We start from the raw sequence: 25,787 nt of genomic DNA, 5'->3' as shown, positions 1-25,787 counted from the left end.
TGTAAGTGTGAAGACTCATGAGATCCAAGGCATGTTAGAGCCAAATAGCTACCAACTGTCTCACCGTTAGCCCAGTAAAGACTGAGGCCATTGATTTTGCTTTAGACTCGTCCATTGCAACCATTGTATATCTCTCACCACCGGCTATCATTATCCTTTCCCACAGCAACCATATCCTGTAACACCCATATCGCCCTTGACTCACCTCATCTGTCACCGCCACCAGCTGTTGAACATCTGCTAAATCTTCTCTAACTTTCCCTTCCATTTACTCCAAGCCCTCATTAGCACTCTGTGCTCAAGAAAATGGATTACTGCAACAAACTTCTCTTCAAAATTTCCTTCTGTGCTTCATGGGCCCTTGATAAATCCTGAACTTTAACACATGTGCCCTGTTAGAAATGGGGTTTCTGGTTGGCTAGGGTATGCACCTAAGCCAGGCAGAACCCACCCACTCTAGTCAGGGCAAGGGAGTTACACTTCCAAGATAACCCCTTGGTAGCTTGGCACGAGCAGTCAGGCCTATCCCAGAGGCAATGTGTAAAGCGTTTGCACAACACACACAACACATGTGACGCACTATCCCCACCACAAAGGAAACACAACACCAAGTTATATGAAAATATACTGTATTGTACACAACGCAATTATCAGACCAAACACGACATGTCAGTAATACCCTGCTACCTTAGCAGTTGTCAGAACGTTACACGTTAGTTACTCTGCAGAACTAGCAGTAGTCACATATAACACACAGGTTACTTAGTATTCTGCAACATAAGCAGTAGTCAGGAATCACATTACTACACAAATGCACTTGTCATAGAGATATCATAAACGCCCATATCAGGAACATTATAAAACATATGGCAAGTCAAGAAAACATATTAGCATGTTATGCCCATAAAAGGAACATTAGCAAACATATAGGAAACATCATAAAACTGCACAGGTTAACCTATAAATCCCTCATGTTCATACTAGGAACATTTGAGGATGATAAGTCCAAAGAAAGTACCTGTTTTTATGATGAACGGCACTTCCAGTGCCACGAGGAGAACAAAAGGGGGCCCGGGCGCTCCTGTGCGCAAAAACAGGGGCTGTTTATGTCAGGGGGGCGGCACACCCCCCCATCTGTTTCCTTAATATCGTGCCCCTCCTGGGGCCCGCGATCTCAGAGGGCCCCCCGGGCCTCAACTGGCCCTCCAGAGGGGGGGCCAAAGCCAGCACCACGATTGGGGGTGGAGTGGGGCACCACACACCCCCTCCGGTTTAATAACGGGCCCCTCCTGGGGCCTACGATCTCTGGCCTCAACTGGCCCTCCAATGAGGTAGGGCCCAAAACCAAGAAACAGCAATTGGGGCTGCCGATGGGGGGGCCTCACCTGACTCTCGCGGGGGCCCCCAAGGAAGACCTGCGGCGTGGGGGCGTCCGGCGAGGCTTCCGTCCCATCCGCGCTCTCTCAGGGAAATATCAGGGCTTCGTTGGGGAAGGGGGAGCCTCTGATGAGGCTTCCTTTCCTCCTGCCCGTCCACACAGACACAAAGGGGCCCGGTGGGGCGGGGAGCCTCCGATGAGGCTTCCTTCCCCGCTCGTCTCCTTCCTCAGCAGCTCGGAGCCTGCCGGGCCGCAATAGAGGGCAGGCACCAGATTAGGTTCCTGCCTGCGCCCCGAAGGCACTCCGTAGAGCGCGCTTAGCCCCAGGGGCACGATAGGAGCGCGCTCGCTCCTTTTCTGCAATCGTTGGTGCCCCTGGGGTCCCAGGGTCAGCGTTTCACTCGCGCTCGACACAGGCAGTCCGCCCGGGCTGCGGCGGTGTTTTTGAAATCAGTGACGCGCTTATGAGCGCAGGGGCAGGATTAACGAGCCTGGGTTCCAGCGGTGAAATCCTCACGGCAATCCTGGCGAGCGCTGAGACAGCGCACGGCGGCAGAAAATTAAAGCGCTTCCAACGCTCTGTTGCAGTCCAAATCGAAGCACTCTCCAGGCGCTTTGCAGACAGTTACAGGGGTCAGGGGCCACAGCACCCTGCCCCTGGGGGACAACAGGACAAAGGAAGCACAGGACGCAAGGGCCCAGCAGCAGGCCAGCACAAGGTGGGTGCAGGCAAGTGGCAGTTCCTCTAGGTGGCCAAGCAGGTCACAGGTCAGCACAGCAGCAGCAGTTCATGGCAGTTCCTTGTGAGTCCCCAAATTGTGGGAAAAATTCCCCTGTACTTATACTCAGTTCTACAGTGTGTCCACAAAGGAAGGGGAGAGGAGGTTCCAACCAGTTACAACTGGTTCTGGGAGCACCCCCTCTCTCCTCCAAGCACAGGCTCCAAACATCAGTTGGGGGTAAACGACCCTATTGTGTGAGACCTTTACAAATGCAGGTGTGCCGCGCCTCTCCCTCCTCTCAGCTCAGGAAGACTATTCAGCATGGAGAGGCACCTCTGTGACACCTCCACCCTCCCTGTGTACAGGCTGTCTGAAAAGTATGCACAAAGCCCAACTGTCACCCTGCCCAGACGTGGATTGCAGTAAAGCTGCAAAACACCAGAGTCATAAGCACAGAGAAATGCTCACTTTCTAGAAGAGGCATTTCTGTAATAGTAATAAAAAATCCACTTACACCAGTAAGCAGCATTTCTCATCACCATTACAACCAGACCAAACATGCCTATGCTACCACTCATAAATCAGACAATACCCCTTACACATAGGGCAGGGCATTTCTGATGCAATCCTATGAGAAGGCAGCACTGACAGCAGTGAGACACCAAGTTAGGCTGTTTGTCACTACCAGGACAGGCCACGCAACCAGGCACATGTCCTGCCTTCTACAGACATAGCACCCTGCCCATAGGGCTAGCTAGGGCCTACGTTAGGGGTGACTTACATGTAGTAAAAGGGGAGTTCTGGGCCTGGCAAGTAAATTTAGATGCCAGGTCCCTGTGGCAGAAAACACACACAGGCCCTGCGCTAGCATGAGACAGGTTTGAAAGGCTACTTCAGTGGGAGGCACAAGCAGCGCTGCAGGCCCACTAGTAGCATTTAATTTACAGGACCTGAGCATAGAGATATCACTGTACAAGGGTCTTATAGGTAAATTAAATATGCCAACTAGGCATAAGCCAATCATACCAACTTTAGAAGGGAGAGCACCTGCACTTTAGCACTGTTCAGCAGTGATAAAGTGCTCAGAGTCCTAGAGCCAACAGCGAGAGGTCATAAAAAATAGGAGGAAGGAGGCAAAACGTCAGGGGATGAACCTGCCACAAGGGCCAGGTCCAACATGCCCTTATTTGCTTTCTACATTTTATCCTTCCTTCCCCGCCTCTCGTCACCACAAGCGGCTTGGATCACAGACCATCACTGCTGAAGCTCGAATCCCTCCTCCACCCTTTATCTGACCCAGACGTCTCCTATTAGGCTTAGGAGAGCTCACAAAATTTCTCCTCTTTTGCCCGCTTTTACTCCTATCACTAGTGCAATTATCCCTGGATATGAAAATTTAATTCACCCAGAAAAATGTAAGATGAATACTGAACTGCATATCTGTGAACTGAAGACCTGCCCCTGACATAGCCAGTGACTTGTAACCACGATTTTTGTACCCTTGCACAGTCATATAAAATGTTTTAAGTTAAGTAACGTTGTTTTATTTGTTTTTATTACTTCCCACTAATGTATCATACAGTCTCTTCTGCCATTTGTAAACACTGTGAATTACAGGTGTTACTAATACTTAGTTTAGTGATTCTCAGTTTATTGAGCTCTGAAGGATTGGGGTCCGAGCTAGCATCATTGGGATTTGGCTTAACGCCGTGCATCTCACAGCCAATGTCAGAAATAACCATTTTGCAGTTATTAGTGGAGAAAAACCTAATACTCAATACCCTTTTTCCCATGAGAAAGCTCTAAGGCGCAATGAGCGTGAGGGAAACACAATGTGATGGTGGTTGTGAAAAAGGAGGAGCCTTGTTGTCTCAATGAATTATTTTAGCTTTAAAAGGCATGATTTCAAAAGTGAAACGTGGATTTTTTTTTTAACATTATGAATTTGTGCAAGAGAGAGCTATGTGCCTTCTCGACTAGGATGATGCTCAAGAGGCAATAAGGAGGTGGATCACTCCCAGGTGGACTTTCAGCACCTTTCACACACTATTAATAATTCACCAAAGAAGAAAAATTGCTAGTTCCAGTCCAACATGATCTACAAACCCACTCTTTTTCCATTAAGTTCCACCCGCTTAATGAATGAGCATCTGATGCATACCCAAACTAACACAACACCAACACAAGACTGATTGGATTGATCCCCCTCCTAATCCAGGTCAATCGTGATACAGGTCTAGCCTAACTTAGTTCAAAGATAACCCAACACATAAGGAACCTCCTTTTGGCCTCACCAAACACTACTCAAGGTGATCTAAATTTGTTAACTTTGAAGCATATAACAATAAATCCTGAAGAGCATATAAATGACAAGAGACATCACAATAAAAACATCAAAAATCTATATAATTAGTGTGCATCGCTCTACTTAACTAACCTCTCCCATTTTTTGTCACTCCCAAATGTGTATAGTAAATTTCCTCTGAATGCAAGTTGAGGACTGATTGTTTGCCTTCCAAAACTTCTCCTCTCACCCTGACTTGTAGTTTCTCGCAGTTTGGTGAAGATGAACTGATCAATCACAGCCAAAAAATCCTCACTGGTGGGCATTCTAAGAACATGTGCCCCCAAGTGGCAGTCATACCATCACATCTAGGAGAATGGTCAGGACTTATATTGGAACAACTGCAGCTGAACAAGTGTGAAATAAAATCTACACAGCCCAAAGAATGGGATTCTTCTGGCTGTGAATAATTTTATATACATTCTTCTACTGCACGTAAAAGGGAAATACCCCTTCTTTCTTACTCCATCTGTATTATTAGGGTATTATCTAATGTGTTGATGGTTTTCATCGCTTTACAAATCTTAGAGCAAAATTGTAAAATATCTGGATTTTTCCAAAGAGGACTGTTCCTCTGCCATGAATGCATGTGTTGGGCATGGTGGCTCATATTCCAATTCCTGCAAAAACACATAATCATGTCATAAAAAAAAGAAATATTGAAATTGAAATGTAAAAGGATTGAATTGAATTATGGCTGAGATTCATGTTTTCCTATGGAGAATTATCAAAACATTGTCAGAAAAAGGAAGCATAAGTCTCCATACCTACGAAAGGACAGCAGAAAAATATTAATTCTTGAAGCCTGGATTCAGTAATGCTTTAAAGCTTTAGTGAGTTCCTGTAGCTAATTCAGACCATTTTCCCCTCCCAGATAGACCTGAAAAGCAATTAATTTCCCATAAAAACTGTATTCAAAATACATGGCATACTTTGAAATAGAAAAAACGTCTAGGAAGCACACCATCTTCTTATTCAAACGTGTCCAGCTGTCAATAGAAACAGGGAGATAGCTTCAAACTTTAAGCTGCTTCTGCATCTGCATTTGCTAGGGCTTATATTTCAAAATGTAAAGTTCCTGATTTTTTGGGGATACCACACTCCACTGGATTTTCGTCTTCTAAGTAAAGGGACAATAATTCTATCTTCCATTTTTGGTGAATTCAAAAATAAATAAAATTGATTCTACAACCTTGATTGTATTTCGCACACTTCTGCATAAATTAAATTCTTGTTCACATTCTTTTGTTTTACAATACCACGTTTTGAAGAACTAGCCTCTGCTCTAAGAAATGCTTTGAAAAATCCATTAATCTTCTCATGCAGTGTTCCAATTTAATTTTAAATCGAGCATTCATTTTATTTCGAGCACATCTGCATAAATTAAATACTTTTCATATTCTTCGCTTTGACAGTGCTGCTTTTTGCAGAGGTAAACTCCTTCCTATAAATTGACTTGAAAAAACATGAATCTCCTCATGCAGTGTCTCTTTAATCTTATGGTGCCCGATTCACAAAGGGACTTAAGACTCGTAAAGTTGAAAGTGAGGAGTTGCTGTACTCCGGGCAGAATCTCCTCACTGGAGTGCTCAGCACAGAGATTCCACCCCGAGTGAGAAAATTCTGCCACATCATTTTATGAGGCGTAAGTCTCTTTGTGAATCGGGTCCTGAGTTAGCTAAGAATGACTGAACAATACATCCTGTATGCAAAAAAAGTGAGGTGGGTCCCGTGCTCACTGTGCCACTGGATTCAAGTTAGCCTGGATGAAGGGTGATACCCCAAAACCAGTCACAGGATGCTTGTTTCCGGTCAAAGGAGGATCTGGCTTGGCAGTTCGGGCTGGACTGTTCCCATGGGGAACAGGGTCAAGACTGATTTGCATATGGCTAGATCCAAACTGGAGGGGGCATGGTGAGCAAAAGAACAATGGATTAAACCCAGATCTGTGACAGGCGGGGAGTGTTTGAAAAGCTTCAGCATTCCGTTCATCACCCTTTTGTTTTGCTAAAGTTGCCCTAAGTGGCCAGGGTATGCCCAGAAGTGGCCCTTTGCTCAACGTGCCACTGGATTCAAGCTAGCCTGGCTGATGAGGGTTGATACCCCGAAACCAGTCACAGGATGCTTGTTTCCGTTCAAGGGAGGATCTGGCCTGGCAGTTTGGGCTGGACTGTTCCCATGGGAAACAAGGACAAGACTGATTTGCATATGGCTAGGTCCAAAGTGGGGTGGCATGTTGAACAAAAGAACGACGGCTTAAATCCAGATCTGTGACTTAGGGTGAGTGTTTGAAAAGTTCAGCACTCTGTGCTTCTGTACTGCAAAAAAAGTGAGACTGACCTCAAGGACTCCAGCAGTATAAGCATTGGGTAGTGAATGTAACGCATCATAGGATTTATAGCAGCCCTGGAGACCTTAAGGTAGAAAGAGACCAAAAAGAAATCAATCCTAGACTTACTGGTATGTCTGCCAATACACAATGAAACCCTGGTTTTCTCAACATTGAGCTGTTTACAGATAGCCTTTAGATCTTACTGATACATTATCTGCTTCAAGCAGTTAAATGATCTAGGTTTTCTAATTATGTCCTGTAGAGAGAGTCAATTTAAGGTTATGTTAGACTTGGCATCATTGGCAAGGTCTCCCTTCACTTTTTGCCTCTCCTTCCCAGGTTGCTTCTGTGTGCTGGACTCTGTTTTTGCTGTTCTTGTTTGCTCTGGACACTTTACCACTGCTGACCAGTGCGAAAGTGTTAAGTGTTCCCTGTATAAATCGTATGTGTGCATTGGCTTATCCATGATTGGCTTATTTGATTTACTAGTAGGCCCTAGTAAAGTGCACTAGAGGTGCCCAGGGCCTGTGAATCAAATGCTACTAGTGGGCCTGTAGCACTGGATGTGCCACCCACGTTAGTAGCCCAGTAAACATGGCTCAGGCCTGCCACTGCAGTGTCTGTGTGTGCAGTTTTAAACTGCCTGTTCGACTTGGCAAGTGTAGCCACTTGCCAGGCCTAAACCTTCCCTTTTTATACATGTAAGGCACCCCTGAGCTAAGGTAGGCCCTAGGTAGCCCCATGGGCAGGGTGCGGTGTATGTTAAAGGTGGGACATGTACTTATGTGTTTTACATGTCCTGACAGTGAAATACTGCCAAATTCGGTTTTCACTGGTGCAAGGCCTATCTCTCTCATAGGTTAACATGGAGGCTGCCTTTAAATATTATTAAAGCGCAGATTCCCTTTGGGAGTATATAGACATGGAGTTTGGGGTCTCTAAACTCACAATTTAAATGGGGCCATATGTATGAACACATTTTTCCATAGACACAAAATGGGTAAAACCCTTTGATACATCTCGCCCATGGTTTTTAGATTGTGTGTTTGAAAATGCCACTTTTAGAAAGTAGGCATTTTCTTGCTTAAACCATTCTGTGATTCTGCTTGTCTGTGGATTCCCTGTCTGGATCAGTTTGACAGTTGGGCTGTTCTCACCTCTTCTCTAGACAGTGACACAAAGGGAGCTGGGGTGTAGGCTGCATATCCTGATGGGCCATCTGAGCTGAGGGGAGGGGAGGAGTGGTCACTTACACCTGAAAGGGCTGTGCCTGCCCTCACACAATGCAGTCTCCAACCCACTGGTGTGTGTCTGGGGCCTGGCCTGGACAAGGCCTACTTCAAAGGCAGAAAAGAATATATGACTTCTGGAACCAAGAGGAACCTTTGCCAAGGAGAAGAGCTGGAGAAGCTGGAGGAGGAGCACTGCCCCTTTGCCTGTGACTGTGCTTTGCTGGGTTAGCCTGCAGTAGCTGCTTCTTCTTGAGAGGACAAAGACTGACGTTTGTGTGACTTTCCACTGGTGAAGAATCTCCAAGGGCCTGAACTGCGCTTGCCTCCTGTTGTTGAAGTCTCAGGGACAACAAAGACTTCTCTCTGCCAGCACTTGGGCTTTCTGCTGAGAGTCCTGCCTGCCAAGTGGTGCCCTAACCTGTCTCTGAGCCCTTGAAAGGACAGAAATCCAGTCAAAGACTGCCTCGCGGGGAAACGTTTGACGCATCACCATCCCCATGGGTGATAAACGCCGAGCCGCAGGCCTCGTGGCTAAAATCGATACTCCGTCTGCATCACGGCTGGGAGATCGACGCAACGCGGCTGGAGAAGCGACACGCAACACCCGCATCGGTTGCTATTAACGATGCACGACCCCATGCACTGCGGTTCCTTGACACCATGCAACCAGATTTCGATGCAACATCGCTGGGCGTGGAAAATCAACGCAAAGCCTGCCTGGACCCGAGGTGCCCGTCCGGATCGACACATCGCTCTCTTGTGGGAGAGAAGAAACGACGCACGCCGACCTGACCGGAGGAGGAACAACGCATGGTCTCGCTTGCGAGTGAGAAATCGATGCATCAGCGGCCCTTTTCGACACACTCGCGTCCATGAGGCTTTATTTTGATTCTACCCAGGTACATTTGTGCATTAACCACATTCTCACTGTTTTCTAGGGATTAAGACTCTTATTATTTTTAAAATTCATAACTTTACTTGTGTATGTCGGATTTTTATCGTTTTAGTCTTGTTTTGTTTAGATAAATATTACCTATTTTTCTAAACCTGTGTTGTGTCATTTTGTAGTGGGTTCACTAGGTTACTGTGTGTGTGTTGGTACAAATACTTCACACATTGCTTCTGAAGTTAAGCCTGCCTGTTCGTGCCAAGCTACCACAGGTGAGTGGGGGTTAACTGACGGTGGTTCTCCTTTACCCTGACTAGAGTGAGGGTCCTTGCTTGGACCGGGGGTAACCTGACTGCCAACCAAAGACCCCATTTCTAACAGGTTCCTACCAAGATATGAGTTCCCAGGTTTGTGGCCCATATGACGGCTAATACTCAGAGGACCACCAGCTCACATAAAAATGTGGAATAGTTGAAACCCCCACCGAATCAAACATATGCTGTATCAGAACTACCAAGCTCCCTGATCCATAGTTTTCCTATTCAGATATTTGTAGAACTAAAAATTATCATACTTTTAATTGTTTCACGGCTTTGCTAATCAAAATCTAGGTTGAGCAAGACATCTCATTACTTAGAAATAAGTCAGTGGCAAGTTTTGCTTACACGTGAAATTGGTGATATTTTTTGGGTACTTTTGTCAGCTTGATAGTACATGTGATGTCTCCTTGTTTCAAGAGGATAATCATATTTTGCATAATTCTGTGCATGATGCCATTATCATTTGATCCAGCATTGCAGGGTGGAGGGACTTTGTTATTTTGGGGTTTTGAGGTTTGGAGGATCTCATTTAATATTTATTTTTAAAGATGTACAATAAGGTTAGAGTAAGAGGGAGCACTCTAGGTGAACCCCCATCATCTAGTGTTGTGCACAGGAGCGTAGCTTTGAGCGGGGCAGTTTGGGGTGCTACACGCCCCCAATAAATGTATTTTTGGGAAAATAGTTGGGTACAGATGCTTTCAATCGGGTATGGTCAGGTGTCTGTTGGATTTCACAAGGCATCTTTACACACACTCTCTCCCTCTTTGCTTTGAAAGTCTTAAAAAATGTTGGTTATTTTACCAAATATTGGGGCATATTTAAGAGCCCCTAGCGCCATTCTAATGCCACATTAGCATAAGTTTTTACGTTAATGTAGCGTTAGAAGGCCAAAAACACCACGCCATATTTACAAAATGGTGCAATGCATGCACTGCACCACTTTGTAACCCTTTGCGCTACATTATGCCTGCGCCAGGCATAATGTATGCAAAGGGAGTGTTCCCCCATTAGGGGGGCCGAAAAAATGACACAACAAAATCTAACAGATTGCCTTGTGTCATTTTTTTTGTCACTTTTAACACCTGCTCAGAGCAGGCGTTAAAAGGGGGCATGCCATTGATTACAATGGGCCCTATGTATTCTGCAGGAGTAGCGCCAACCTTTTTAGCGCTACTCCTGCAGAGTACATAAATAGCATTAAAAAATGATGCTATTGGCCCCTAACCTGTGCCATGGTGCACCCATGTGGCAGTAAGGAGGCACTAAGTGGCGCAAGAACAGTGGCGCTGCACTGTGTGCAGCACCACTTTTCTTAAATATGTCTCATTGTGTTTTCTCACACTTTCAGTGCCCCTGCCAATTAGTATTCGTCTCCCTTTGCGGTGCACCTTAAGCTCCTCTCATGCGCCCTACTTGTCGTATGATGTATTTCAGCATTATGTGCCAGTGTGAAAGTTGGAAAACCAGAAGTTCACACTCCCCCAATCTTAATGAGTTAGCTATGCCCCTGGTTGTGCATGTGTTTGTCATGCTTTGCAGTTGCTTGGATGGTCTGTCTGTCAAAGCCATGGGTTCAGATTAATTTATTGTTAAGATAATTAAAGCCTTAACAAAAAGCTTCACATTTCATAAAACCAGGTAAAATACCAAACAACCCATGCAATATATTCATAATAGACCTGGAGAAAAGATCATCCAGGAAGTGGTCATAGACACAGTCAAACAAGTGTTAGTGCAAAAAGGCCTTAAATCAAGTCCATATACTTATTCTACTATGACATAGAAAGAAAGTAGCTACATTTAATAGTCTGTTTAGCATAACACAATGAATGCAAATCCTTCTGAAAGACTGAACAATGGTAGAGACACGAGTAAACATATAGGGCCTGATTCTAACTTTGGAGGACGGTGTTAAACCGTCCCAAAAGTGGCGGATATACCACCTACCGTATTACGAGTCCATTATATCCTATGGAACTCGTAATACGGTAGGTGGTATATCCGCCACTTTTGGGACGGTTTAACACCGTCCTCCAAAGTTAGAATCAGGCCCATAGTGTTGCAGTTGTACTGGGAGTCATTTGTGCACTCTTCATAGCTAGAAGCAATCCGGTGTCAGATCTAAAGTGCCACACTCATGTCATACTAAAGTGCAAAAGGAGGCAATCCTACGATAATAATGTCCAAAAGTAAACCTAGTATAATTTCTCAAGTGCATTAATCATATCTACAATCATATCCCGTATACATGTTGAGGTGCAACATAGGGAACAGTAGTTACATGTTGATAGTCTATTTAGTCTTGGCCTAGTTGGAGCAAATCCCATTGGGAAACAGCACCAGGGTGGAAACATGATACAAAAGTTTAATGTTGTCTTTATGCCAATCAGAGCAGGAGGGTTTGACTGTCGTGATGAACAGTGCCATGAGGATCCCACTTGTGTCAGCATCTACTAAAAACTTCACAAGCCTACAGCTGAGAAGTATCCTCTGATCTGAAACAGGCATTTTAGGGTCTCATTTACTAGGCTCTAACTGCACACTGCGCCACCGGAGCGTCATTTTTTGTACACTTTGGTGGCACAGTGTGTCAGCCCATATTTCCAAGGCCCTGCAAAGCTGCCTTGCATGGCTTTTCATGGCCTTGTAAATATGGACCCTTTTTACGCATAAGACTGAGTGAAACTGGCGTTCCATGGGTGTTGCTTAGGGTGTTCCACACACACCCATGGAACCCGTAGTAATCTGATGCACTCCAAGATTTACAAGTCTAGGAATGCGCCAGATTCCAACGCAACCTCAGGGGTGGTGCAAAAATGACGCAATGGGGAGAAATATCTTTTTTTCTCCCCCTTCTTTCCTCTTTCTATCTGTGCTGCATTCTTGTGCACGCATAGAAAGAGGAAAACACCTCTTGTGATTGCTTTTGTGCGGGGAGGTGCCCCTTCCTGCACAAAAGCAATCATCCCCACAATACAGGCAACCTTGCACCATGGTGCAAGGGTGCCTGCGTTGGTGCTAGGAAGCAATATGTACGCCAGTGCAGGGATAGAGGGCAGGAATGCACTGCAGCTTGTAGATACAACACATTTTTACCCTTTCCTGGTGGTGCAGGGCAGCCCTACAAGGCACTTGCTGCGCCACCCTGCACCACGGGCCTCATAAATGAGGCCCTTTGAGTTTGCCTGCATGTGCGCAGTCTGCGCTCCAAAAAGAAAACCGATGAAGTGCATTATGTCCTCTTTTCCAGTCCCTTATAGGCAACAGTCATCAGGGCATCTTGTCTTCTCCTGTGGCAGAAAATTAGATTTTAGTGATGTAATATAGGACCTATGGGCCACATGTAGCAACTTTCAGACTTGCAACTCGCAAATTGCGAGGCAGAGTGACTCACAATTTGCGAGTCGCAAATCCGAATGTTGGATGGTGTCCCTGACACCATCTGCGATTCGCAAGGGGGTCGCAAATGCCCACCTCATGAATAATCATGAGGTGGGTCGCAATTTGCGACCCCCTTGCCAATCGGGGCCCTCACAGGGATGGTGGCCTGCTGCGGACAGCAGACCACCATGTCTGTGACTGCTTTTCAATAAAGCAGTTTTTTTTTGTAATGCAGCCCGTTTTCCTTAAAGGAAAACAAGATGCATTATAAAAACGATAAATGAAACGTTTGCGGTCACAAACCAATCCTACATTGCACTGCGACTTGCAATTAGGAAGGGAACACCCCTTCCTAATTACAAGTCACAAACCCTTTTTGCGATTCGGTAACCAGGTTACCGAATCGCAAAACAGGGTTTGTGCATTGCGATGTGCTTTTTGCACGTCGCAAACAGCGAAATTCGGTGTTTGCGAAGTGCAAAAAGCTTGCTACATGTGGCCCTATGTCTCATGTACCAGATCTTCTAATAAAGTAATTTACAGCAAAATATGGTTGTGATTTTTGTATCGTCTAACTGCCAATAGTCATCTATGCAAGCAACCTCTTTAAAAACACAGCTATATCTTCAAGCAGAGACATCTTTCTAACCAGTGAGTTAACGATTTTCGTAAAGGCATCTTGCGAGAGTGGACCATTGCAAACGGAAAGTCATCTTTCTGCGCTGCCGTATGGCAAAGTGAAAGGGCAGGTATGCACTGCATTTATGCAATATGCTGCATTCCTGTCCTTTTCCCCTCTGCTGGTGCCATTTTGGCAGCCTAGCAACAATGCAGGCACACTTGCATCATGGCACAAGGGTGCCTGTGTTGTCAGCAGGATTATGTTTGTGCAGAAAGGTGCACCCGTCCTGCACAAAAACAGTCCCGAGAGATGTTTTCCTCTTTCCATGCGTGCTGCAGAATGCAGCACATGTGGTAAGAGGAAAATAACAAGGAAAAACAAAAATATTTCTCCTTCTTATGCCGCACCTCAGATGCATAAGGTTTTGGTACTTCCCCAGGTTTACATGATTTTGTAAATGTGGGGCGGCGTCAAAATCCATGGGTGTTGTGTGGGAAAACCCACCACAACGTCCATGGAACGCCTCCCTGGCACAGAGTAAGGCAAGGCAGTGACTTGAGCTGCCTTGCCTTACCCAATATCTATGAAGCCATTCAAAGCCACCCAGATTGGCTTTGTACGGCCTCATAGATATGGGTGAGAGACTTGCACTGCCAGAGCATCACAAAAAGTGACACTCCAGCAGTGCAAGCCTCTCATAAATATGCCCGAAGGGGTATTTGCACCACCAATGTATATTTTGGCAGTGAAACGACATGCCTATATGTTTTTAAAACGGCCTGTTCTATGGTGCTTGTGTACCAGCCTCGGAGCGCCTCAGACCAGTATGCTAGAATTGGAAAAAGCTTGGTGATCACCTTCAGAATTGGTAACATGCTCAGGCCTTTTAATGTGTTGAAAAGACTGATACAGCCCTACATTTATGCAGCACCCTTTCTAGTTATTGAGTTTTTTGTGCAGCAAATGCTCCTTTTGAATCCATCATAACTCTGAGCTACTTAGAGCTTGTTACAGTGTCGAGTGGCTGTTGCTTTAGGACATATTTATGCAGTGCTGGCTTATTTCTTACTATTGTATGATTTTTGTTTTCGTGCAGTTGATCTCCAGTGTGTGGGCTTCCACATGCTAAGAGAAGGTATTTATCAGCCTCTGTAAACCAATCCTGGTTTGGCTGACTAGGATTGCATTGTCTGCGTAAAGTAAATTGGAAACACTGAAGTTGTTCAATCGGGGCGAGTGTGATGCAACATTATTTAGATCTTGAACAAGTAGGGTGCCAGGACGTAACCCTGCTTTAATCCTTGCTTTGTTGGGATTTTCCTTGATATTATATTTCTGACTCCAAATTTTATTCTAATCCAAGTCTTTATACAAAGAAGTTGGATTGCTTCTATTAGCAGAGGCAGTATATCCCACTTGTAAAGCTTTGTCCAGGGGATGTTGTTCCAATTAACTGCCTCAAACACAGACTTGTAGTCCAGGAGAGAGAGATGTGGATTCTGCTTTTTGCACTCATTTTATCAATTAACAAAGAGACCAACATAATATTGTGGAGGTTCCAGTACCCTTTACAAATCCTAACTGGTTTATCAAAATAAAGGCAGGGTGCACAATGCCCCTACAGTGTCTAAGCAAATTCTTAGACATTGTAAGTGCAGGGTAGCCATAAGAAAATATGGTCTGGGAGTGTGTCAAACATGAACTCCAGAGTTCCATAATGGCTACACTGAATACTGGGAAGTTTGGTATCAAACTTCTCAGCACAATAAATCCACACTGACGCCAGTTTGGGATTTATTGAGAAATGCATACAGAGGGCATCTTAGAGATGCCCCCTGTATACCAGTCCAACAACTAGTGCTAGGCTGACCAGTTTCTGCGAGCCTGCAATATCCAGACGGGTTTCTAGCCACCTGGGGTGAGTGCCTTTATCACTCTGTGGCCAGGAACAAAGCCTGTACTGGGTGGAGGTGCTTCACACCTCCCCCTGCAGGAACTGTAACACCTGGCGGTGAGCCTCAAAGGCTCAAGCCTGGTCTTACAGTGCGCCAGGGCAGTCCAGCTAGTGGAGATGCCTGCCCCCCCCCCGCCCCCCGGACACATCCCCCACTTTTGGCTGCAAGTCTGGAGGAGATAATGAGAAAAACAAGGAGGAGTCACCCTCCAGAAAGGACAGCCCCTAAGGTGACCTGAGCTGAGGTGACCCCTGCCTTAAGAAATCCTCCATCTTGCTGTGGAGGATTCCCCCCAATAGGATTAGGGATGTGCCCCCCTCCCCACTGGGAGGAGGCACAAAGAGAGTGTAGCCACCCTCCAGGATAGTAGCCATTGGCTACTGCCCCCAGACCTAAACACACCCCTAAATTGAGTATTTAGGGGTGACCCTGAACCCAGGAAACCAGATTCCTGACAACCTACAACAAGAAGAAGGACTGCTGACCTGAAAGCCCCGCAGAGATGACGGAGACGACAACTGACTTGGCCCCAGCCCTACCGGCCTGTCTCCAGACTCAAAGAACCTGCACAGCAACGCATCCGGCGGGACCAGCAACCTCTAAGGATTCAGAGGACTGCTCTGCACCCAAAGGACCAAGAAATTCCCGTGGACAGTGGCTCTGTCCAAACAACAACAAAGAAACAATCTTTAAAGGGACTTCAGCCTCACTTCAGAAGCGTGAGTCCCCAACACTCTACACCCGAAGCCCCCGGCTCGTGTCCAGAAGAACCAACACTGCAGAGGAGACCCCCAGGCGACTCCAACAACGTGGACACCCTAAGACAACCTCCCTCTACCCCCACAGCAACTCCTGCAGAGACAATCCAGAGGCTCCCCCTGACCGCGACTGCCCGGTAACAAAGGAACCCGGCTCCTGGAAGAAGCACTGCACCCGCACCCCCCGGACCCGAGAGAAACCAACTACCTGTGGAGGAGTGACCAACAGGTGGCCCTCATCCTTGCCCAGCCGGTAGCTGGCCCGAGAAGCCCCCCTGTGCCCTGTCTGCATCGCCAGAGTGACCCCCAGATCTCTCCATTGATTTCTACCTAAAACCCCACACCTACTTCACACACTGCACCCGGCCGCCCCTGTGCCGCTGAGGGTGTATTTTGTGTGCCTGTTTGTGACCCCCCCCAGTGCTCTCCAACCCCCCCACCCCCGGTCTGCTCCCTGAGGACGCAGGTACTTACCTGCTAGCAGACTGGAACCGGAGCACCCCTGGTCTCCATAGGCGCCATTGCTATTTGGGCCCTACTTTGACCTCTGCACCTGACAGGCCCTGTGTTGCTGGTGCTGGGTGTGTGGGGTTGACTTGAACCCCCAATGGTGGGCTGCCCATGCCATGGAAACTGAACTTGTAAGTGCTTTACTTACCTGAAAAACTAACCAATACTTAACTCCCCCAGGAACTGTTGATTTCTGCGCTGTGTCCACTTTTAAAATAGCTTATTGCCATTTTTGCCAAAACTGTGTATATTACTGTTTTAATTCAAAGTTCCATATTTACCTATGCCACGTACCTTACAATTTATGTACTTACTTGAATTCTGAATCTTGTGGTTCTAAAATAAATGAAGAAAATAATATTTTTCTATATAAAAACCTATTGGCCTGGAGTTAAGTCTTTAAGTGTGTGTTCTCATTTATTGCCTGTGTGTGTACAACAAATGCTTAACACTACCCTCTGATAAGCCTACTGCTCGACCACACTACCACAAAATAGAGCATTAGTATTATCTAACTGTGCCACTATCAACCTCTAAGGGTAACCCTTGGACTCTGTGCACACTATCTCTCACTTTGAGATAGTATATACAGAGCCAACTTCCTACAGTCATTTTTATACAGGGCTTGAGGAATGCGATTTAGGCCCAGGTGCTCTGATACGCCTCCCTTGGCATATTACTGTGCTATCCTGCTTTGCAGCAGCAGGAGTTAACTTCAGTTGGCTGTGTTCCCTACATTGTTTGTTACAGCCCACAATGTTAATTTACTCTGTCTCCGTTTGCTTTCCTCCATAATGTGATGTTAGATAGAGAACCCAGCCTGCTTGGGGTACATTTTAGGCTATTGGTGGATGAGCAATTCAGGAAACACTATTGACCATGCACCACAAAATCTTAGAGTTAACCTTTTCACTAGCTTCAATTAATTTCCTGTCTACACAGGTCTTGTTGTTGTGTTTCTTCCCGTAAGGTTGTTGTAGGATCTCCTCAGATCTCAGAGATTCTCTGTCTGAACATTGAGTTACCTCTTTGCCTATAATGACCCTTAACGCTTGATTGAGCTTCTTTTTTGCCTTTGGGATTGTGAATGAGTGCCTTATAAATCTGGTTGTGTTGACGGAAGAAGGTTCAGAACAAACTTTAGGTTGCATGCAACTTGCATGTTCTAGAGACGCAGAAAAAGCTGCCCATGCTGTTACCGGATGAAGCTGCCTGGTGGAAAGTGTTTGTAGGATCTGTTTAGCTGGTATTTCAATAGTTCAATGATTTATCTGACCACTTGATGCTTTTGTAGTTGAATGTGCAAATTGTTCCTAGACTGTCACTTGTTTCGTCATATCTTGATGGAGAGAGGGCCAGAGTTATTGTCTGGGGAAGGTGGTCATTAGCCAGCCATAGATCTATTCCAAATGCAGCAACCACTGGAAAGAGGGGCAATGTCAATATTGTGTAATCCAGTGTTGATTGTGTGGTGGAAAAGCCCATGGTGGTCTGCCTTTTAATACTCTCGGCCCCTGCTGTTCCAGCTCCTCCACAAATGTGGCACCATTTTTGTCTCTCCACTTCATATTCAGTGCCTAAGCAGGGATGCTCCAACTGCTTTCGCATACCTTGGCCTATTTGCATTACTGTTAGCTGTTGGTGATGGAACTCAAGTAGCCCTTTTGTTAGACGGCAGATTGGAGGTGACCTTGACCACTGCGCAGTGCTGTTCTTTCATCTCTCTGTGTTCTTTTCTTGCATCTAGATGGTAACGTGTAACAAATGGTAGACATCATTTATCTGCTCTCCATTGTTGTCCTATAGAAAAATCAAATAATATATCAGTATGACAGCATGAACTACATTTTTTGACAGTGGTTTTAAAAAGCTAGATATACAACTTGTTTTATAAAACAAAGTGTGTGTGCTCATAGTTTGTAAGAAATTCACTAAAAACTGTCAATTTGTGTAAGTATTACTGCTATTGCCACATTTTGATTCTGTTATTACCACAAGAACAAAAGCTAGATATACATTGTTTTTTATAACAAGACATGCTGGCTTTCTGGAAAAAAACAGAAAAAGCTGACTTATCAATGGTTTGTTTGAGATAGCACCATATTTGGTATTTCAAGTAATATGGAAATGTTATTGTGGTTTGTATTCATTCAAACTATCATGTTGTGCATATGTGGCACATTTGAATGCTAGAGGAGTATTTCGGCTTATTAATTATTCACATTTCTGCTGTACCTTTCCTGCATGTTTCCTCCCTTCTCATACCTCGGTCAGCTGCACCCATCACACACCTATGTCCGGCCGCATCTTTCCGGGCCCACGCCTCTTCTAACCTGCACCTATCCCAAACCTGTCATTGTCTGCGCCTCTTTCTGCCTGCAAATCTGTCATACTGCACTCCTTTCTGAACCTCTCCACTGTTTCTAAAGCTCTTATTTCACATACCTTTCCTTGGCCACAACTCTCCGAGTTGGCATCTCTTCCGTCCTATACCTATCTATGCCCACCTGCCACTTGCAGCACAAACCTCCACAGCTAATTCCTGGTTTATTTTGCTCTCCGAAGATGCCCACACCGCTTCCAGCCGCCTGCTCCTCCAGACCAGACTCTTCCATCCTGCATCTCTGCCACACCGCACAGTTTCTGTCAATCCTCTACCTGCCTGACCCTCTCCCTGCCTGTACCATTCCCTGCATGCACTGCTCCCTGGCAGCACTTCCTGCTAACCCGCAGCCAACCCACACCCCTCTCTCTCAGCACCTCTCCCACCCTGCTCCTCTCCCAGCTGCACCTCTCATCTCGAACCACCGCAATGCCGCACATTTCACTTTACATCTTGCCGCATGTTTCTACGCCTGCACCTCTACTTGGTTCATCTTTTGCCTGCCTCTACCTCTCCAGGCCCTACTTCTCACTGCCCTTCTTCTCTCCTTGTCCCATAACTTTATCTGCCTCCTATTCTCCCCATCTCTGCACCTACTTCTTCCTGCTCCCAATTCTCACATTTTCAACCACTGTATGCAGTTTGAACCCCTGCCCAGACCTCCCCCATTCGGACCTGACCCTGTCCAGGCCGACCTTACCATCTCCATACATTTACCAGCTTGCACTCGGCCAGTAAGGCTCTCAGCACTCACTTCTCTGTTCCACTTCCTCTGCCTGCTCCTATATGTGTCCCTTATTATGTTGGGAGATAGGCGATCCCAATGTGCAAATGCAAGGAGGGGTGTCCCACGGAAAAACCCCGTGATGTGGCCAAAGCGGTTGTGGCCGTCACGTGCATGGAGTCTCTTATAAAAGTCCCGGGGCCACTACCCATGCCACTTTTTTCCTCGCCCGTGGCCCCATTTTACATGCATCTGCTGCTCTGCAGCCAGTAAGCATGTCCAGCTGCTCCCAGCTACATCGCCTGGGCTCTCTACTTTCTGGCTGGTTGCCGCTGCTGGGCATGCTGATGCAGTGTCTCCTGCCTTGCCACCAGGGGAGATGGGTCTTTCACACCTGGCTTAGTTGCAGCAGACTGCAGCAATCTTCTCCGGCAGGTGGTCTCACAAGGGCATAGCTGCATTACCTGGCTGACGGAGCTACGGCAAGCACCTTGCCCTGTGTAGTGTCCTGCTGGACACGTTCTAGTGTTTTGCCAGCCACTCTGCTGAGGGCTGGCCTTCTGTATACACCCCACACCCACCCAACACAGGCGTCACCGGTCAGGTGACCCTGGCAATAAAAAGGGCCGGGCGCACGTACCCAGGGCCAGTTCTACAGACCATGCCACTGTGTCTGCGTGAGCTCTTTTAGTAGCATGAGGGCCTAAGGCCCCAACACTACACCCTGCTGTTACTAGGCTGCGGGCGTGTTCCGTATGGGAAGAGCCCGTGCTCTGGCGGATGCCGCATTCAGTGGCTGACCCCGCCCACAAGTGTAGACCGTTTTGTGCCCCAGAAGGTGCCCCCCATTTTTGCACTGGTTTAAACCTCATGGCCTGGGAAAGCGCACTTCACACCTGGTTGATCGCCTGTTGAAGGGTGCACCAAGTTCTCTCTCCTCCACACTACATTGCCAGTGAGGTAAACTGGATGGCATCTGCTGATTCTGGCTCCAGAATCACTAACAATGACAAGGGTCTTCCCCCCATGTGGGTTTGAGGAGATACAATGCCTCAGTTTAGGAGTGTTCAGTGTGGCTGAGAGGGTTCACATCATGATCAGAGGAGTGTTGGCAAGCCTGGAGGGGGTTATCAATGTCAGCGGTGCCATTCTGGTGCATGATCCCACACTCAAAGAAATATCTCAATAGACTGAGGGCGACGTTTTGACGACTGTTGGACAATGGTCTTACTCTCCATAGAGAGAAATGTGCATTCCTCCAGAAGGAAATGTGTTTCTTTGTATACTGTTTTTCCAACAATGAAGTCATGCCAGATCTGGCGAAAGCCCAGGACATTCGATCTTCCCTGGCTCCCACCAGTGTCATGGGCGTAAGTAGCTTTCTGGAGATAGTCACATATTGTGGCCGATTTATTCAGAACTTGACGACCCTCACTGCTCCACTTCGAGAACTGACAAAGGCGAATGCGCTCTGGGCATGGGACCCTCCAGAAGAAGAACCTTTTTGAGTGGCCAAGCAAGCACACCCCAGACACACTTCCCTGGCCTACTTTAATCCTAGTCATGACCAGTACCGTAACTTTACCCACTGTAGCCCCCATCGTGCTGGGGGGGGCAGATCCCTAGTGAACCCCATCAGCACAGTCAGCACTGTGCATGGGTTGTGGGCCCCTGGTCTGAGAGCTCGTGACTGGGTCTGTGTGGGAGGGGACGGGGTCCTCTCCATGTACTTTGGAGGGGGGCACCCTCAAGTTTCGTTATACCACTGGTCATGACTCTGAACCCTCAGTGAATGCCAGGCCAAGTGCAGACAGTAGTGAATGGGATCCTGTAGCATATGCCTTTCATGCTTTGATAGACACTGAACAAGGGCACTCTCACACTGAGAATCATGCCATTGGTATTCATTGGGGATGTCACAGTTTTCACATCCATATCTATGACCACCCTTTTTTAGTCCACATGGACCACAAATCACTGATCCCTCTTTTCACTGGCTCGACCTCCAAATCACCATGAGAATCAAAAAGTGGATTCTCCAGCTGCAGGAGTACAGTTCCTCTGTAGTATACCAGCCTGGGTCTCAGAATGCAGCACACTATCTCTCCAAGCATGCAAGACCGGCCAGTGTCTGTGAGGAATTGGATGCTGATGAAGTGGAGGAGTATGGGAAGTTGGTTGAGGCTACTACAAAGGGCAAGTGTCTTCAGTTAGCAATATCGACTGTGGTATCAGGAAACTGGAACATGCTTAGTCACAATGCATCTCATTGCACCAAGGAGGCACTGCAGGCCATTTTTGTTGCTGCATAATATCCGTCATGAAGAGGCTATCTCGCTGGAAGGGTGTTTAATGAGGGGTCCCAGGTTAGAGATAGCTGGGGAACTACAACAGCAGGTGGTGGACCTAGCTCACACTGCCCACCTAGGGGTAGTCAAAACAAAATCCAGGCTTAGGTGTAAGGCCTGGTTCCCTGGCCTTGAAGACCAAGTGGAATGGACAGTGTGCCAATGCCCATTGTGTCATGCTAGTGGCCCAGCAGAGCTGCCTACATTTCTTATCATGGAGGCCATTCCTCCATTTCCCTGGCATCCAACCAGCACTGATTTTGGAAGCCTACCTGATGGCTGGAACATGCTGGTGATAATCGATGACTTTTCATAATATACCAAAGTTGAAATTCTGGAGTCTGTGATTGCTGGTCAGACTATGCCTTGTCTAGGAAAGGTCATGGCCACTCATGGCTAGCTGAGGTGTTGTTGATTATATAACATCCAGGGTTATTCATCACCTGAGGATCACTCCTCGATAGCCACAGGCAAATGTTGAGGCTGAACGCTTCATGTGAACTTTGAACAAAGTCCTGAGGATTGCGCTGGCCAAAGACCAGAACATGGAATGTTCTCTGTATGCATTTCAATGAGAATATCGGCTCACTCGGCATGCCATGACCAGGGTGAGACCCAGCAGTCTGTGTTTGGACAGATGGTGGGTGACACTATTCCTTATGTTGTGGAGCCGTCGACAATAAGAGATGAGGTAGCTGAAGCCCTGTGTCAATGCAAGGTACAGAACATCAAGGAATTGGCATTGGGGGAGCAAATTCTGTTTGCCGTTTGAGACTGACCCCTGAAAGGTCAGTGCTGTTCGAAGGACAATGATCACTGCAAAGAAAGGTGGTGAAACCATCACCAGGAATGTATCATTCTTTAAACATTACAGGCAACAAAGTCACTGCCCTGATGTTGCCAGCATATGTCTTCCCTGGAAGACTCAGGGTGTGATGATGACAACCTGGGGGGTCTAAGGGGAAACTCTCACACATCACCTCTGACACATTCGTCGGAGGCAAATATTCATGAACAGTCTCCTGGTTAATCTACCTGTTGTGGAGACAGTACTAGAGCTGATATAAGTAAGAGCCCCACTATGGGGGTCTCCCTTCAACTTAAAGAGCCAACTGAAGACAACCCCGCCGTTTCTCGAAAAGAGACAGCGAGATACCATCTCAAACCAAGTCCAGTTGGCTCTACAAGGTTGTAGGATATCGTCCTGAAGTGAGGATGTTTTAACTCACAGAGCTGAGAATGTGCAGTTGTTCTGTTCTTGTTTTATTTTTGTATTTTACTTTCATGGTTTTCAGTGTTTATGAAGTTGTTAGCCTCTATGTAAGTTTGATGGGTTTTTGTCTTTTGTATTACTTTTTTGTCAGTGGTGTTGAGGAGGACTGTTATGTTGAAAGATGGATGATCCCAACGTGCAAATGCAAGGAGGGGTGTCCTACTGAAAGACCCCATGACATGGCCAAAGTGGTTGTGGCCGTCACATGCACAGAGGCCGTTGTAAAAGGACTGGGGCCTGTACCCCTTGGTTACAAAGCAGTACTTCTGTAGTGTGAGTAATTGCTGTATGCCTTATCGTGACCTGTTTGCATGCATCGGCCTATGCGCAGGCCTGTGTGCATGCTTGCTGAGCACACATCATCCGTATCTCTTCCCGTCTCTAGCACGCCCTGTCTCTCCATAACCTCACACACTCAAGACCCATGCCTTTCTCACCTGCAACTCTCCCTCTGCCCACGCGTGCCTGCATGCACCTCTCCCTGCCTGCACCTCTCACAGGAAGTACCTCTTTTGACCACATTTCTTCCTGACCACATTGTTCACTGCTTGCACCTTTACCCCTCTACACCTCTGCCTGCTAGTACCGCGCCATTCCTGTATCTCTCCATGTCCACATCTCTTCAATCCCGCACTGCTCCTCTCTTGAACCTCGCCCAGGCTGCACCTCTCATTCCTCGTACTTCTTACTGGCTGCACCCCTCTGCCCACATGTCTGCTTGCATGTAGTTTTCCCATCCCAGCTTCTTTTCTTAAATCTTAAGGAATATTCTCATGCAACCCCTTCCCACACCCCGCTAACCCACCCCTGTCTACTCACCTTCCCCCACCCCCACCAGAATGCCAATGTCGACCCTGAACCAATAGAATAAACCCAACAGTGCAGTAGCAGCATCAAACAATAGGCTGCAACAACATTCCAGTGGTGGGTGGGCACAACTGTTGAACAGAGAGCTGTGAATAACATGCAGGAAGGACCTTCAGCTGTGGTGTTATATGTCTACAGGTGATCTTTAGGAAAACTGTTTATTGCATTTAAATTTTGATTACCAGGTATGAGCAGGGCTTTAAGTGGGGAGGGTTCCACCAGGTTTCATTCCTGGAAGTAATTAAAAACTGACCTTGAAACTGGTTCCTAGCGGGCCCTATATTCATGTTCTTACCTTTAATATAATGTGGTCCTAATGTCTGCACTGTGTGCTCTTCTCTTCCCAGGAGCTGCTCTGGGCCTGCTGTTCACTGCATTGATTATGTCCATCCTCATTGCTCTTCCCTGTGGAATACTTGAAGTTTGGCATGCCCGGAAAGGCCGGCTGGGCTGCATGTCATGTGTCGCAGGGACACAATTTATAATCGGTACAGTATGGACAGCAATCTAATCTTTTGGCACTTACCACCATAATCAAGCACTTCCTCAAACTGTGCCCTGGGAGAGCACCCAATGCTGTGCTCAACCATGGGCAGGAGAGTATCTTAGACACTAAGGGACAGATTTATGAAAAGTGGAGCTGCACCTAGTGCAGTGCCACTTTTACTGTGCCTCTTGGCCCCCCCTACCGCCACCATTTGTGCACCGCATTTAAAATACGGCGCACAATGGTGGTAGTCAGGGGTACTGATGTCATCATTTTTTTACGCTAGTCCACCGCTTGGCAGGATTAGCGTAAAAAACTATCACGCTAATCCTGCGAAGCACCCAGTGGCTCACTGAAAACAATGGAAGCCTCCCTTTAATGCCTGCTCTTAGCAGTCATTAAAAATGCCGATAAAAATGACGCAAATAAATCTCTTAGATTTCTGTGCGCCATTTTTTCTGCCCCTCTAGCGCCGGAACGGCCCCCACGCATACATTATGCCTGGTGCAGGCATAATGTGGTGCAAGCAGTTACAAAGTATTGCACCGCTTTGTAAATATGGTGCACGTTTTTGGCCTCCTAACGCCACATTAGCATCACAAAAATGGGGCTATTGTGGCGCTGGAATGGCCCTAGGCCCTCTTAAATCTGGGCCTAAGATTCGGGGGTTGCGCATCTCAAATTTCCACACCAACTAGGTGGTGGGTGGCAGGTTTGGGGGGTGAGATGACCAAGAAGAAGACATACTAACTCATGTGAGGTTGAAAACCTGTGGGTGCAACTTTTTGACTGTTTTTTTTTAAACTGGCAGATGGTTTCATAACCAATAAATGTTTTTGGAAATTTGTGTTATCAAACCACAATTGTGCCCCAAATTTGTTTCATATTTTTCTTGGAATGACACAACATTTTCTGGAGGGGTTTGGACTTTGTTGGTGTGCTCTTTCAGTGTACAAAGGGGTGGAATTAGCACATTTTATAAGGCTTCTTTTAGCTCCCAGTATAGCTGTGTGATATGTAGCATAACAATGCCAGCAGGTTTGTTGTGATTCTTTGTCCTGATGTTCCACGGGTTACTGCCTCATCCCTCCAGACAAATTCAGAAAAAGGCACAATGATATTTACATTGAGCTCCTCCATCCCATAATATATTGACACTTTGGGCCCAATTAAGAAAGACAAATACATGACCAGAAAGGTATGTCTGTCATGAATCCACCAAAGGTTACCTAGCATTTACTACTCGATAATTGTACACC

General features: G+C 46.6%; 1 protein-coding gene across 1 annotated transcript in view; it reads left to right on the top strand.

Moving 5' to 3' along the window:
• Positions 1 to 25,787, top strand: part of LOC138246542 (uncharacterized) — a 126,075-nt gene that overhangs the window by 3,272 nt on the left and 97,016 nt on the right. The window contains exon 3 of the mRNA XM_069201205.1: positions 24,389 to 24,529. Within this exon, the coding sequence (XP_069057306.1) occupies positions 24,389 to 24,529 (141 nt within the window). The remainder of the gene's footprint in view (positions 1 to 24,388; positions 24,530 to 25,787) is intronic.

This window comes from Pleurodeles waltl, chromosome 7 (assembly GCF_031143425.1).
Source record: "Pleurodeles waltl isolate 20211129_DDA chromosome 7, aPleWal1.hap1.20221129, whole genome shotgun sequence".
Classification (NCBI taxonomy): Eukaryota; Metazoa; Chordata; class Amphibia; order Caudata; family Salamandridae; genus Pleurodeles; species Pleurodeles waltl.
Note: the sequence above shows the minus strand (reverse complement) of the source record. Positions and strands in the feature narration are given on the sequence as shown.